At 36.3% G+C, this 16,679-nt stretch overlaps 1 protein-coding gene across 3 annotated transcripts in view; it reads left to right on the top strand.

Moving 5' to 3' along the window:
* The window catches only part of ITPR2 (inositol 1,4,5-trisphosphate receptor type 2), a 524,960-nt gene that overhangs the window by 416,159 nt on the left and 92,122 nt on the right, over positions 1-16,679 (top strand). For all 3 annotated transcript variants that reach the window (XM_036864824.1, XM_036864825.1, XM_036864826.1), the window contains exons 47-49: positions 322-514; positions 3,302-3,427; positions 10,568-10,743. In XM_036864824.1, the coding sequence (XP_036720719.1) occupies positions 322-514; positions 3,302-3,427; positions 10,568-10,743 (495 nt within the window). The remainder of the gene's footprint in view (positions 1-321; positions 515-3,301; positions 3,428-10,567; positions 10,744-16,679) is intronic.

The following is a 16,679-nucleotide window of genomic DNA, read 5'->3' as shown; positions in this document are numbered from 1 at the left end:
AATCACTTGCCAGTTAAGACCCTCTTAGTTCCCTGATGTACTTCATGAAAATAAAAATGCGTGGCAAGAGTTTAATGCTAATCCAGAAAGAATAAAGATTTTCTTTTGTTATTTATAACAAAATATAATATTTATAATACATTAGTCCAGTTAATTTCTCTCATTTAAAGAGAAAAATGTAAAGGACTGTTTCAGATACTTCAAGTTGGTCTATTTTTTCATAACTGAAGTCATAAAGTATCATTAATAAAGTCATGCTAAAAACAGAAAATAGTTTAAGACCATCCGAAGCCTGAAAGAAATGCAAATTAATGTTTTCAGATTGTTCGGCATGATAGGACAATGGAGCAAATAGTGTTTCCCGTCCCCAACATATGTGAATACCTCACGCGAGAATCCAAGTGCCGTGTGTTCAATACCACGGAAAGGGATGAACAAGGAAGTAAAGTGAATGACTTTTTCCAGCAAACGGAAGATCTCTACAATGAGATGAAGTGGCAGAAGAAAATCAGGAGTAAGTACAGTAAACTGAAATGGTTCATTTTGAGCATAATGATAGATACCTTGGTACTTTGGGATACCTGACAGTATTCATTTCAATTGGTTCTTAATTTCTTGCCATCTGATGTTACTGAGATCGTTTATAGGCTTAAGATTGTAAGCTCAGTCTACAACTGAAGCCAAAACACCTGTGGCTTAAGGAAAACAGAAAACTCTGACTAATTAGATCATCTTTTAGTGCTGATCCTATAGTTTTATAAATATTATGACATCCAAGATTGCAGCTGTATGTTTCAGCCTTGGAACAGCTGCAGATTTGAAGTGCATGAACAGGCCCTGACCGGCCTTAACAGTCAGTGAATGGGGTGGAGAGATGTCGGCACCAGCACTTTTGTCCTCTTGTGTTTCTGATCTTATGATTGAGTAGATTGTTTAATGTTTTCTTCTGAGAGTCATTCTATCTTTCAACATATCTGTACCTCACCAAATCAAAGTAAAAATTGTGTGACACTTGCATTCAAATAGGGCAGGGTTATAATGTCACAGTTAAAAGTTACCATAATACAGTTCCCATCACTTATTTCTCAGGTCTCCAGTCTATTTGGAAATATTATGTAACAACCTAAATGGGGAAAGAATTTGGAAAAGAATAGATACATGTATATGGATAACTGAATCACTTTGCTGAACACCTGAAACTAACACAACATTGTTAATCAACTATACTCCAATATAAAATAAAAAGTTAAAAAATAAAATAAAATAAAAAGTTTTTTAAAAAGTTTACAAAAAAATTGAAAAATTTTCAAGTTTAAAATAAACTTTATTTTCCCAGATGAGAAATATCATGAGTTTTTAACAAAAATTGATAGGGGAAAACTTTTGATTAGGTCTTTTCTGACTTTTGGGAAGGTTTTCCAGACTGGCAGGCATATGTTCTCAGTACCTCTACTCAACAGTGCTTCATCATTTTAGTTTCCTAGGAACTTCAGTGATTGTGGTTTATGAACTTGGTTGAGCTTGAGACATAGCATCTTTGGATAAAGATTGTAGCATGCATTGTCACACTTTCTTAGCAGAATATTTGAAAAAAATATAGAAATTACTCTCCCTTAGCATTTTACCGTGTAGAACCTTATGGAATTCAGAGAAAATTTTGGGTGTCCAGAATACATATGAAAACTCAATCTGATAAACATACTTTTTGTTCTTGACAAAAAGTAAATTGAATAATGAGCCAGTGCTTGTAGGATCTGTGCTTTTTTAGATAAATGTTTTGTCATTTATCAAGAAACAAATCTTGGGACTTCCCTGGTGGTCCAGTGGTTAAGACTCCGCCCTCCCAATGCAGGGGGCCCAGGTTCAATCCCTGGTCAGGGAACTAGATCCCGCGTGCTGCAACTAAGAGCCCTCATGCCGCAACTAAAGGAGCCCACATGCCACAACCGAAAGATCCTGCCATGCCGCAACTGAGACCCGGTGCAGCCAAATAAATAAATAAATATTTTTTAAAAAACCAAATCTTAAAATAATTTCCAACATACAGTTTACTTTTAAAATTTGGAAGCAGCTTATGATCAGGTTATAGACAGATCTAATTCATTTGATGCATTTGTTATTACAAATGTATGCATCAACATCTTCTGATTTTGTCTTAATATTCTGCTTTTTAAAATGAGGACTCCTAATTCAGGAATGATGGAGATGCAGATGTTTACAATTTATGACACATTAGTCAACTAAATCCCACGGCTAATCATAGCCTATTCCAGTGCTGGAATGCTCCATTCCAAGAGAAGGAAAACAAGAAGTACTGAAGGGAAGTGTAGTTTATAAGTAAGCAACAGACTTGAGATTGGAATTCACAGAACATAATTTGAAAAGCTTAAAATTTCTATTTGAAAATTGAGATGTCTTTCCCCCTCAACTGACTCCAATATTTTAAATCTGATGTTAAACTATTAAGAGTTAGAGAATGGACAGGACTCGAATAAGTCACGTGTCAAACTTATATGCATGACTTATCTGTTCAGTTCTTTAGGAGAGGTGAAAAGAACTGAGTTTTGGTTTATGTAAATGGCAGTTGTATTCAGTAGATGCATCTGCTAATTCATTTCTGATGACAGATACAGAATCCCGTTTCTGAAAATATTCAGCAAAGCCTCTCCCACTTATTGGTAGTTCTTGTTGTATATTTCATTTACTTCTGCTGTTGCAAACCCAACAAGTTCTCGGGAAGCCTAAAGGTTTAAAACTTAGTGTTATAAATCACTAGTTCCCAGTAAGCAATGCTATGCCGTGCTGTTAAGTTTCAGAGTTTCAGGTAGCTGTGACTGTGATTTGGAATTTTCACCAGAGATAAATCTGTGCAAGGGGTGGGGGTTTTATTTTACTTTAAGACATGGGAGTGAGACCAATTTATCAATATTACTAAATTACACAGCAATGTATACCATTCCATTAATAGGGGCCCCAGGCGGCTGCTAAACTCTCTTCCCCCCTAATCTGTTCTAGGGATAAATTAAAGAGAATTCATATAGAATCATCTTTTCTGACCACCTTTAGCAATTGCAGAATTACTCATCCTTCTACAATGGCTTAGATGTAAACTGGCTAAAGGAGAAAGAAGGAATCAAATAGAAAACTCCTTTTTGGTATCGATTATAAATGTTCTAAAATAAGTCGTAGTTTTATAGTAGTTTACAAAAATGCATTTAGTAAAATGTTATTTCAGTAGGGCTCCTGTGATGAAATCAAAATTCATTTTCTGTTCTGTTCCACTGCGCTTCTTTCCCGCTAGGTAACCCTGCCCTGTTCTGGTTCTCAAGGCACATTTCTCTCTGGGGGAGCATCTCCTTCAACCTAGCTGTGTTTATCAACTTAGCTGTGGCTCTCTTCTACCCATTTGGGGATGATGGAGATGAAGGCAAGTACTTGTCTATCTTTAAATGATAAGTATTTTTGAGTCTAAAAACAATACTCTTGATGCATGCCCTAACTATCTAAACCTTCCCAATTACAACAATTACATTCTTGTTGAACAGATTTTCTTTATTCATTGGAAATAGAGAATGATGGTAAGGAGAGTAGGCAAAAAACGATGGTCAATATAAATGTTTTTCAAAAAGCTCATATACAGAAGAGCTAGTAGAGCTATATTATATATTGACAAATAAGGCAATGAAAAAATTATTTGTATGTAATTTTTGTGACTGAAAGCATTTTTATACTGTATTGTTTCAATTGCATAAATATATGGGAAAAATGAGAGGAATGTATGCCAAAATGTTGACTGAGATAAATAAGTAGAATCTCTATTTTACTCTCTTCTCTTTGCTTTCCGTGTTGTCTGAGGTTTCTACAAGGAGCAGGCAAGTAATTTGAAAAGCAGTTTTTAAATGTACAGGGTAAGACAATACGATAATAGAGCATAAAGGATATTGACTTTGAAGTTGATATTATTAAACGAACAATACATGAGGTTTTGCAAAAGCAAAGACAAGAGAAATTATCCCATGTTAAGTGAAATGGGAAATAATAGGAGAGGTATGCTAAAGGGTGGGACTGTGGGAATTAAGTTTTGTTTAAATCTGGCAAAAGTGCATATGGGAAAATATGTCACAGGCTTGGGATACAATCCAGTCAATAACTTTGGAATGGGCGTTGAAAGAATGGCTTGGAGGACAAGATGGGAGATGCCAGCAAACGATCACCACAAGGTGCTTTTGTATCTCATCTGTTCATAGGATTATGTGAGAATCTAATGAGATGCTATAGGTACAGCGGTTAGAATAGCGGCTGGTGAGCGCGCCGTAAAGCTTAGCTGTCGATGTTGTTTGTTGTTACAAGATAAATAATAGTACTACAAAGGGAAGCTTAGTGAAAAGAATGGTATGACACGAGCAACAGGTGTTTAGGCCTATTTCAGATGAACTGGAGGTGAGCAGAAAGGGAAATGGGAGTGTGGTGGTAATTTATTATTTCAAAGGTCCGTTACAGACAGCAGATATCAAAGTTCTAGCCTTTGGGTGTAATCTGAGTGGTGATAAAAAGTTTGATTCTTTTAGAAGGTACGCCAGTGCTAATAAAAGAAGAATATTTGGCAGTGGAGTAGATGTGTGAGTTAAATAGCAATGAAAACATAGCAAATATTTGGCCGCCCTATGTAGGGAAGTTGCAAATACAGCAGGAAGTGGAAACAGCTTTCTCTTCATTGTGTTTAGTCTCATTTAGTGACGATAGCCCTCTTGGCGTAGAAGAATGTAACTCTTGTTAAGGGGAGAAGTCCAGCCGGAAATGATAAATTAGTATCATCTGCACACGGAATGCTGAGAGTAGATCGTAGTGTCCCGGTTAATAGAAGCATAACGTCTTAGATATGGAAGCAGTTCTGGAATCATCTAATATCAAATCATCATTTGACACATAAAGAGATGGAATCCCAGAGAAGCTGAAGAATGGCAGATCTCAGAGTAGAAGGTTAACACTTTTGTTTACAATCTAGGAGTTTTCTCCATGGATGATTAGGTTGGGAGTGTGTAGGTAACAGGTGCCCCTTTATACAGGACATCATCTTCCCTGAGTTCTATTCCATGATATCCCTTACGAGACCACCAGAGCCAAAGTATACAGCCTCTGCTGCCACCAACTGTACATGAAATATCATGGAGATGGGCACTGCCACCCCTCTGGACATCTACTCTTTACTCAGCAGGAGAAAGTAGAACACCTGCTACATTTTTTCATATTTGCCTGACTAATAACAATTACGATAGTAAAACTGATGAGGATAACAGCAGCTGTTATTGTTTACCGTTTAGATAGGATCAGGCAAAATGCTAAGCTCATCACATACATAACTTCATTTAATCTTCCTGACAATCCATAAAGTAAGTACTTCATCCTCATAGATAAAGACTTAGAGGCTTAGGAAGATTTGCCCAGTAATTCGGGAGTAGAGTCTGGAACTGTGTATTTTTTTAACAAGTTCCCAAGGTGTTGCTAATACAACTGGTCCTTGAACAAGAACTTGAAACCACATACATAGTAGAATTTGGAATGAGGCTCCAGCCTCAGAAAGAAATAGGACTAACACAAACAAGGCAGGAAAACATGCTGTGTCATCGTCAGATGCAGACTTTACTCTTCAAAAGGGACTGAATAGACGTTAACAGTAGTAGCCAAGATGGAGGCGCACTCTTAGGTATCTGGGTGTGGGTGTGGCGCTAAGAGGGGAGGGAAGGCATGAGCTGCCATTTTGGCAATGTGGAATCGGCAGATTGTTTGGGTAATCTGATTACAGTTCTAGATGGGTTATTTAATTATAGCTCCATGAATAAGGTTACAATTTTGGTCAGGATTAGCTGAGCCGCCAACCTTCAGTTACACGCTATGCATAGCTAGGAAGGCTGAGGAAGCAAAGTTAAGACTGACTAGCACACTTGGCCATCAGAACTGGCTGAAGAAGGTAAATTCTGTGCTGGACGTGGAAGTCTCTAACCCTGGATTTTGTCAAGCATAGGCCAGATGACTCCATGGCTGGAGCACTTTGAGGCAATTTAAAGATGAATTAGTTAATCATAAGATTCCTTCCAAAAAGTGCTAGAAAAAGTGATGGGGACATGTCAGAGAACACAGGATTCAACTTGAAAGGTCTCCCAGTGGCCACATCAATGGAAATTTTGAGAAAAAATACTGACAGTAATACGTAATAACCCATAGAATAAAATAAGAATCCATCAGTCCAGCAGTCTATATTGATAGAAGAGAAGGTATTCCAATTAATCAGTGTAGAAGGAATAATGGAAACAGAATGTCACCATTTGGCGAACATCATACGGTAGTAAGAATCATCAGTGGATGCTAAAATTAATAGGTGAGTGTTAGATGAAAAAGTATAATGAGAAACAGGATACTGACATAGTCAAAGTGTATTTCTCCATAATATACTTATTATAAAAGAAAGAAGAGTGACTTTAAAGTGGAGAAATCAGTTTAATTATGTGATCAATGTTAATGTCACCAGTAATGAGACACAGCAACATCGAGTGCCTCTTGACATGATGTGCTGACAAGGACATGGCATCATTTGCCAAAAATGCATAAACTGAGGAAATTTCAGGCAAATCCAGAATGAGGAACATTCTACAAAATAATTGGCCCATACTCTTGAAGCTTATGTAAGTCAAAGAAATATTGAGGAATTAAGAGACTAAAGAGACATGACAGCTAAAAAGAATGTGTGATCCTGGTTCAGAAAAAAGACATTATTTGGGCAATCCATGAACTTTGAATAAGGTGTATAGATTAAAGTGGTATATCATATTAATTTCCAGATATTGATCATGGTAATGTGATTATGTAAGGTATTTGGGGAATCTAGGTAAAGGGTATATGGGAATTTTGTATTATATTTGCAATGGTAACATTGTCAGAAAGTTTTGAAATAAAAAGTTAAAAAAGAAAAAAAGAAGTAAATATGAAGACTCCATCCAACTCTGAGGTTCCTGGTTTCTGGGTATAGAAGTTGATCACAAAAATCACCTAGTGAATCCTGGGCCAAAAAAAGACCTGTGGTCAAAATGGGCCACCTTTCCCAACCCCAGATCCTAATGCAAACTGCTCCGGAGTCACTGTGGCTGATGTGGCAGGGCGAATGGGCTGAGTATGCTTTCTCCAAGGGTATTTTCCAGCCTGACCACACAGGAGCTACTGGGAATCAGTTGTGCCCAGATCTCTGGTTCACACTTGGGTTGTAATATTAAGTGAGAGAATAGTGTCGCCCTTCAACCAGGGTAGTAGTGTACAGTAATTAAAGGGAGATACTTAGTGGGGAAGGTGATTCTCAGAGGATCAGCTTAGAAGGCACCCACCCTCCCAACCCCTACTGCGGATAATCTCCTTTCATTGCCAGGCTTTGCAGAGCTCTGAATTTCTTCAGGAATCCAGGGCTTATCGTGTGGCTGTAGGTTTTGGTCTGGGTTTCCGTGTTTGGTTGATTGGTTTATATGTTTAACATGTGCTTCTCTAAAAAAGAAACTTGTGCCAACCAGTTGCTATGCTGGTTGTGGCTGAAGCCACAGCTGTTGATGCTAGGGAATCTCTGAGATGTCCACTCAGAAGTTGAGCGTTGCCATGCCAACCATCCCTGCCCAGTTTGGCAAAGGCAGACCGGTTAGCAGAGAAAAGTGCTGCCATGGGAATTTCTTATATCCAGATAGCATATGATTTTTTAAAAATATTGTTTTCGAATTTGGGGTGTAATTCTTTTTTCCCTCAAGTGCTTTGTGTTAAAGGAAATAAGTTCTTCAAGGTGGTTTTAATGCATTCATCTTAATAACAACCATTGATGAAGTGTGGCTGGGTGCCAGGCACTGTGCTAGGCCCTAGAGATACAAAGGTTGGGAAGGTTGTCCTTGTCCTCAAGGAACTTACAGTCTAGTTAAGGGATGAAGAAAGGAGTGAGGCACAATAGTAAAGAACACCCATAGATTTATCTGGTCTACTTTAGCTGGACTGATGTGGGGGAAACAGGAAATTCTTCTGAGGCTCTGCAAGAGGCAGAGAAATGAAGAGGGGAGTAATAAGCAGCAAGCTCTCTGAGTAAACGTATAAACAAGTCAGTTGAGGTAGATAGGAGAGGCGAATTGCCTTGAGGTCTCCAATTTTTCTATTTGAATTTTTTTTATTAAGGACAAAGTTTATACTTTCTAACAATAATATATAGAGGGAATTCTAAAAATGTTTTCTGTTACAAAAGTAATACATGCTCATTATAGAAAATTAATATAAAGTATTAAGAAGACGGTCCCCCCTTTCGACCCTTAATGGATAAAAAATGGCTTTGACAGTCTGTACTGTCTTCTCTAAAGTTTGTCAGAGAGTTTCAGTTTATTCTTTTAGCATCAAATCTTCAGCTAGGAAACAGTATGATCATTCTTATAGAATATGATTACAAATTATTGTCAATTGTCAAATGACAAAACTGTAAATTAATAGCCATTTTAAGTAATTTGTAAATGTATTTACTATTCACAAATACATATTTAACACTAAACTTTGTGCAGGGTACTAGGCTAGACACCATTTGAGTTCTCTCTACAAAGGGATCAAATACCCAGTTGTAAGTTCATGGTTATAATTTCATATTTAATCGAGGGGAAATCTCAGCAAGCCAGATACTGTCTGGGAAAGAGTGGTCAAGATGTGGTTAGATGATCAGGCCTTAGTGACAGTGCACAGTGTGACTATCAGTGCCAAAGCTGAGACTTTTAAAATAAGAATGTCACACCAAGTCATTGCTTATGAATTATACTGAAGAGTCCAGTGAGTGGCTGAGAGTTGTTAAGTGTGCAAAGATGTTGGCAGTTTTAGTAAACTTAAGAGTGAAGCTCCACAACTTGGGGAATTGGTAACTGGAGACTTAGTTACTTACTCAAAACGAGCTCACAGGTTATGTTTCTGTTTATTCATTTAGTCAGCAAATATTTGTTTGTTACTGCATGCCAGGCACTGGGACAGGCCCAGAGGTGGTCCTCACGCTGACAGAGCTCACGTTCTGATGGCACCCCAGTAAGCGTGAGAGAAGGTTGAAGGCGTCATTCTCTCCATGGCTCTTTCAGATCTGTGAAGCCCGGGCAGTTGGTGGTCAGGCTATGTTTTGGTAGACATAGAGGGCTCACAAGCCAGCGTCTTAATAAACATGAGTTGGGTACCCATTTTGTTCGTGTTGCCAGAGGACAGGAATTGAAGGTAATTTCCAGAGCAAGCAACTTACCCCTTTTTTTCCACCATCTTCAAAGTACTCTTATCAGATCATGAATCTGGTAAGGGGGCAGATCAGATCTCTCCTCCCAATCTTCTTCCATCACTGCTTGCTTGAAGAGATAACATAAGAACAACATTGCAAAAGTAAACCTGTCTAAACCAGCGCTGCTCATTATCTGACTTTTGTTTGTTTTTTAATGACTGACAGGATATTCCTGCCTACTTTCGACCCATTAGCACTCACCATGAACTAAAGGCTTGAACAGAATTCATTGATGGAATCCAGATAATTCTATGGTTTCCATGATAATACAGAAACTCTGCACATCAGAGCACTCGTGGTGTTTGCATTCAGAAGTGAATTTTATAAATAATAAAAAGAGGTGTGGCCCAGAGAAATCACTAGTGGAAAATCTCTATTTTATTGTTTCCCCTCTGACTTCATCAGCCTAAAGACACATGTTTGAGGTCTAATCAGCCCAAGAGTGTTGCCCTTTAATCTACTTCTGCAAATATAGCACCACATGACCTTCAGAGGGGGATTCTTTGAATCCCCATGTCAGAGCAAACGTCAATGAATTGTCCTTTTTTAAAAAGGAAATGTATTTTTGAACCCCTTTTAGAGCAATTTCTAAAGAAATTTTTGTTGTAATGGAGTTTAGTTTTGAAACATTTGGAACTTCTGTTTTCTGATGATGTAAATAGCTGAACATTTTTTTTAGATGTTGATTTGGCTTTTAAATACACACATATACATATGTATTCATACACATAAATACACTTGTGTGTTTTAACAGTTAAAGCTTAGGTCTATTTCATTAAAGACTGGATATTCTACATTCTGAATTCTTTAGAGGAATCTATAATATAAAAACTTGATAATAATAAAACAGGACAAGGTATGAGTTCACTGCCTGATTCCATTTGATTTAGCTGAACATTTAGTGGTCATTAATCATAAATTTTGAATTAAGACTCCCAAGTGAGATATCTCTCTCCAAAGTATTTAGCATGTAACTCCCATAGGAGAGAAAGATGAACAAGTCTCAGACTTAATGAAAGGAGCGTTGACTAGTGAGTATTTAAGCTGCCTGGGATTCATCACAAACTTTCTGGAAATGTAATAATGAGTAATGTGTACAAAGACATTTCCTCTAAGTATACAGTGTATAGAGTGTATTATTTTGAAATTCCCTGTCTTAGGGCTTATCTTGCTGTATTATATAAAGTAGAGTGACAAATATTTTAACATGTTCTAGTTTTGTTCTTAGTAAAAATAAACTCCTTCCACATTTTACAGGTACACTTTCACCATTGTTCTCAGTTCTGCTTTGGATAGCAGTTGCAATCTGCACATCTATGCTGTTTTTCTTCTCCAAGCCTGTGGGTATTCGGCCATTTCTTGTGTCAGTAATGCTCAGATCAATATATACAATAGGTCTTGGGCCTACGTTAATACTTCTTGGTGCAGCTAATGTAAGTACTTTACTTAGCTTTCTACTGTTCTGGATTAATTAAAAGTGTGCTAAATATAAAAATGTAATGCTATGCTTTAACTCTGTATATACAGTAAATTCTAATTCATTGTGAATCCGAATTAATCAGAGTTTAACTTGTACCTTTTTTATTGACTTTTGAGAGAAAGGAAAAATGGCAGTGAAAATTTGATATATTTAAGTTGGTGGCATTTGGGGCATGGCATGACCCAGTTCTGCAGTCAATTTAATCCAATCCAGTTTAATGCCTTTGGCATACTGTATGGGCAGCTATTGACAAAACTGATTCTGAGCCACTGTTAACATCCTAAAGTAACTTCTAAATCATCCAAGAAAGATTAAATTATATTCAGCAGAATTTTAGAAGTGAGTAACACCTTTTATAAAATGACCAAAGGAAAAGGGTTGCTATAAGAGAGAATATGAAGTTGGACTCTTTTTATGAGAACAAAACCTATTAACTTGTGAAAGGCATAGATGAGATTTTTTTTTCCACTAAATTTTTTTTTTTTAATTTTGAAATATTAGAACAAGGGAGTACATTTCACAACTTGAGCTAGGTAAGTTTAGAATAAGTAAGCCAGACTACTGTTGCAAATAGCAGTAATCTTGCCCAAGATATAAAATTTTAAAGGGGCTAAACAACTTTTTGTATGGCACAGCTAAAAAGGGATATTAGGAAATGGTAAATCACCAGGTTGATGAAAGAACATGTTGCAGGTAAATAAACTTGCTAATATGTCTGCTGAATAGCTAAGCACTTTCTATATTTTTTACTGGGTTTCTAACATAATATCCTATATTCTGGTATCTGTATATCTGTATCTGGTATCTCCCCTACTACACTATACAGTTCTTAAGACTAATGATTGATCATTCAATGTCTGGAACATCATTGGTACTCAACAAATATTTCTTAAGTAAATTAACTAATGAATGAGTGAAAGATTATCTTTGTATTCTTATACATTTACAGTGCCTTGCACATAAAAAAAGGTGGCAAATATATATTGAAAATGAATAAATGAAATAATCAACCAAACTTTTGAGAATTATAAAGCCAAGCTAGTATGGCCAAATCTATGTTTCTGACCCCTATTATAATATTATAATTCTTCAAAAACTGGACATGATATATATGACAGATATATACATATATATGTGACAGATACATATATATATATATATATATATACGTATGTATGTGACAGATATATTTATATGTTTATATATATAAAATGATTACATTCAGGTCACCAAATTACCAATTATTCCTCAATCATTGTGAATAAAGGGAAGTGTGCTATACATACAAACGGTTCTATCAGTAAAGAATTCTGTAAAGTACCAAATATATTATTCTGTAAGTTTCTTGATGGCAAGGGTTGTCACATTCATAGATATAATCCTGTCTACCTCACTCCCTAGCCCATTTTTCTCCACCTTAATGCCTAGCACTTAAACATTCAAAAATTGTTTACACGAACTGAACTAGTACTTTCGGTGCTTTGGAAATAAGCTAATTTTGCAAAATTTCCAACCGAGTGAATTAAGGAATGTTCATGGATTTATCTGATTTTTTCTAAGCCTATTACTTCATCCAGCTTATTATTTTTTCTTTAAAAAATACATTGACTATTGAACCCAATTATTTGAAGAAACAAATAATATTTCTAAACTGATAAATGATCCTCAATAAGACATTAATCCAAGTGAGAAAATCCAAATTTGATAAATGAAATAATAGCTAGACAGAATTAGACCAAAATAACAGCATTTATTGGGTCTCTGTTATCTAATAGACACTGATAATAATAGAGGATTTGTGGTTCTTGCCATCCAGAAGCTTTAAGGATATATAAAGAGGTACGGAATAACATTTTAAAGTCTATTGGGAAAACCAAAAACATTGGGAGAATTTTTCTTTTGCCCCTCATGGGACAGGATAAAAAGATAACTTCTGCCTGGTTTGGTGAGAACAGTTCCACTATAAGTAATGACTATTCATCACCAGAGGGCAGACAGCAGAAGTAAGAAGAGCTACAATCCTGCAGCCTGTGGAATTAAAACTACATTCACAGAAAGATAGACAAAATGAAAAGGCAGAGGAATATATACCAGATGAAGGAAAAGATAAAACACCAGAAAACCAATTAAATGAAGTGGAGATAGGCAACCTTCCCGAAAAAGAATTCAGAATAATGATAGTGAAGATGATCCAGGACCTAAGAAAAAGAATGGAGGCAAAGATTGAGAAGATGCAAGAAATGTTTAACAAAGACCTAGAAGAATTAAAGAACAAACACCTAGAAGAATTAAAGAACAAACAAACAGAGATGAACAATACAATAACTGAAATGAAAAATGCACTAGAAGGGAATCAATAGCAGAATAACTGAGGCAGAAGAATGGATAAATGACCTGGAAGACAGAACGGTGGAAATCCCTGCCATGGAACAGAATAAAGAAAAAAGAATGAAAAGAAATGAAAACAGCCTAAGAGACCTCTGGGACAACATTAAGTGCACCAACATTCGCATTATAGGGGTTCCAGAAGGAGAAGAGAGAGAGAAAGAACCTAAAAAACATTTGAAGAGATCATAGTCGAAAACTTCCCTAATATCGGAAACGAAATAGCCACCCAAGTCCGGGAAGCGCAGAGAGTCCCAGGCAGCATAAACCCAAGGAGAACCGCGCTGAGACACATAGTAATCAAATTGACAAAAATTAAAGACAAAGACAAATTATTAAAAGCAACAAGGGAAAAATGACAAATAACATACAAGGAACTCCCCTAAGGTTAACAGCTGATTTCTCAGCAGAAACTCTACAAGCCAGAAGGGAGTGGCATGATATACTTAAAGTGATGAAAGGGAAGAACCTACAACCAAGATTACTCTACCCGGCAAGGATCTCATTCAGATTCGATGGAGAAATCAAAAGCTTTACAGACAAGCAAAAGCTAAGAGAATTCAGCACCACCAAACCAGCTCTACAACAAATGCTAAAGAAACTTCTCTAAGTGGGAAACACAAGAGAAGAAAAGGACGTACAAAAACAAACCCAAAACAATTAAGAAAATGGTCATAGGAACATACATATCGATAATTACCTTAAATGTGAATGGATTAAATGCTCCAACCGAAAGACACAGGCTCACTGAAAGGATGCAAAAACAAGACCCATATATATGCTGTCTACAAGAGACCCACTTCAGACCTAAGGACACATACAGACTGAAACTGAGGGGATAGAAAAAGATTTTCCATGCAAATGGATAGCAAAAGAAAGCTGGAGTAGCTATACTCATATCAGATAAAATAGACATTAAAATAAAGAATGTTACAAGAGACAAGGAAGGACACTACATAATGATCAAGGGATCAATCCAAGAAGAAGATATAACAATTACAAATATATACGCACACAACATAGGAGCACCTCAATACATAAGGCAAATGCTAACACCTATAAAAGAGAAAATCAACAGTAACACAATAATAGTGGGGGACTTTAACACCTCACTTACACCAATGGACAGATCATCCAGACAGAATATTAATAAGGAAACACAAGCTTTAAATGACACAATAGGCCATATAGATTTAATTGATATTTATAGGACATTCCATCTGAAAACAGCAGATTACACTTTCTTCTCAGGTGCACACGGAACATGCTCCAGGATAGATCACATCTTGGGTCACAAAGCAAGCCTCAGTAAATTTAAGAAAATTGAAATCATATCAAGCATCTTTTCTGACCACAACACTATGAGATTAGAAATCAATTACAGGGAAAAAAAGTAAAAAAAAACACAAACACATGAAGGCTAAACAATATGTTACTAAATAACCAAGAGATCACTGAAGAAATCAAAGAGGAAATCAAAAAATACCTAGAGACAAATGACAACAAAAACACGACAATCCAAAACCTGTGGGATGGAGGAAAAGCAGTTCTAAGAGGGAAGTTTATAGCAACACAATCCTACCTCAAGAAACAAGAAAAATCTCAAATAAACAACCTAATCCTACACCTAAAGGAACTAGAGAAGGAAGAACAAACAAAACCCAAAGTTAGTAGAAGGAAAGAAATCATAAAGATCAGAACAGAAATAAATGAAATAGAAACAAAGAAAACAATAGCAAAGATCAATAAAACTAAAAGCTCGTTCTTTGGGAAGATAAATAAAATTGATAAACCTTTAGCCAGACTCGTCAAGAGAAAGAGGGAGAGGACTCAAATCAATAAAATTAGAAATGAAAAAGGAGAAGTTACAACGGACACCGCAGAAATACAAAGCATCCTAAGAGACTACTACAAGCAACACTATGCCAATAAAATGGACAACTTGGAAGAAATGGACAAATTCTTAGAAAGGTATAACCTTCCAAGACTGAACCAGGAAGAAGTAGAAAATATGAACAGACCAATCACAAGTAATGAAATTGAAACTGTGATTAAAAATCTTCCAACAAACAAAAGTCCAGGACCAGATGGCTTCACAGGTGAATTCTATCAAACATTTACAGAAGAGCTCACACCCATCCTTCTCAAACTCTTCCAAAAATTTGCAGAGGAAGGAACACTCCCAAACTCTTTCTATGAGGCACCATCACCCTGATACCAAAACCAGACAAAGATACTACAAAAAAAGAAAATTATGGACCAATATCACTGATGAATGTAGATGCAAAAATCCTTAACAAAATACTAGCAAACAGAATCCAACAACACATTAAAAGGATCATACCCCATGATCAAGTGGGATTTATCCCAGGGATGCAAAGATTCTTCAGTATACGGAAATCAATCAGTGTGATACACCATATTAACAAATTTAAGAATAAAAACCATATGATCATCTCAATAGATGCAGAAAAAGCTTTTGGCAAAATTCAACACCCACTTATGATAAAAACTCTCCAGAAAGTGAGATAGAGGGACCTCCTACCTCAACATAATAAAGGCCATATATGACAATCCCACAGCAAACATCATTCTCAATGGTGAAAAACTGAAAGCATTTCCACTAAGACCAGGAACAAGACAAGGATGTCCACTCTTGCCACTCTTATTCAACATTAGTTTTGGAAGTCCTAGCCACAGCAATCCGAGAAGAAAGAAAAATAAAAGGAATCCAAATTGTAAAAGAAGTAAGACTGTCACTGTTTGCAGATGACATGATACTATACATAACTAGTCCTAAAGATGCCATCAGAAAACTACTAGAGCTAATCAATGAATTTGGTAAAGTTGCAGGATACAAAATTAATGCACAGAAATCTCTTGCATTCCTATACTCTAACAACAAAAGATCAGAAAGAGAAATTAAGGAAACAATCCCATTCACCACTGCAACAAAAAGAATTAAATACCTAGGAATAAACCTACCTAAGAGGTAAAAGACCTACACTCAGAAAATTATAAGACACTGATGAAAGAAATCAAAAATGACACAGACAGTTGGAGAGATATACCATTTCGTGGATTGGAAGAAACAATATTGTGAAAATGACTATACTACCCAAAGCAATCTACAGATTCAATGCAATCCCTATCAAATAACCAATGGCTTTTTTTTTTTTTTTTTTTTTTACCAATGGCATTTTTTACAGAACTAGAACAAAAAATCTTAAAATTTGTATGGAGACACAAAAGGCCCCGAACAGCCAAAGCAATCTTGAGGGAAAAAAATGGAGCTGGAGGAATCAGACTCCCTGACTTCAGACTATACTATAAAGCTACAGTAATGAAGACAATATGGTACTGGCACAAAAACAGAAATATAGATCAATGGAACAAGATAGAAAGCCCAGAGATAAACCCATGCACCTATGGTCAACTAATCTATGACAAAGGAGACAAGGATATACAATGGAGAAAAGACAGTCTCTTCAATAAGTGGTGCTG

Source organism: Balaenoptera musculus, chromosome 10 (genome assembly GCF_009873245.2).
Source record: "Balaenoptera musculus isolate JJ_BM4_2016_0621 chromosome 10, mBalMus1.pri.v3, whole genome shotgun sequence".
Taxonomy (NCBI): Eukaryota; Metazoa; Chordata; class Mammalia; order Artiodactyla; family Balaenopteridae; genus Balaenoptera; species Balaenoptera musculus.
The sequence above is the reverse complement of the archived record's forward strand: the minus strand, read 5'-3'. Positions and strand labels throughout refer to the sequence as shown.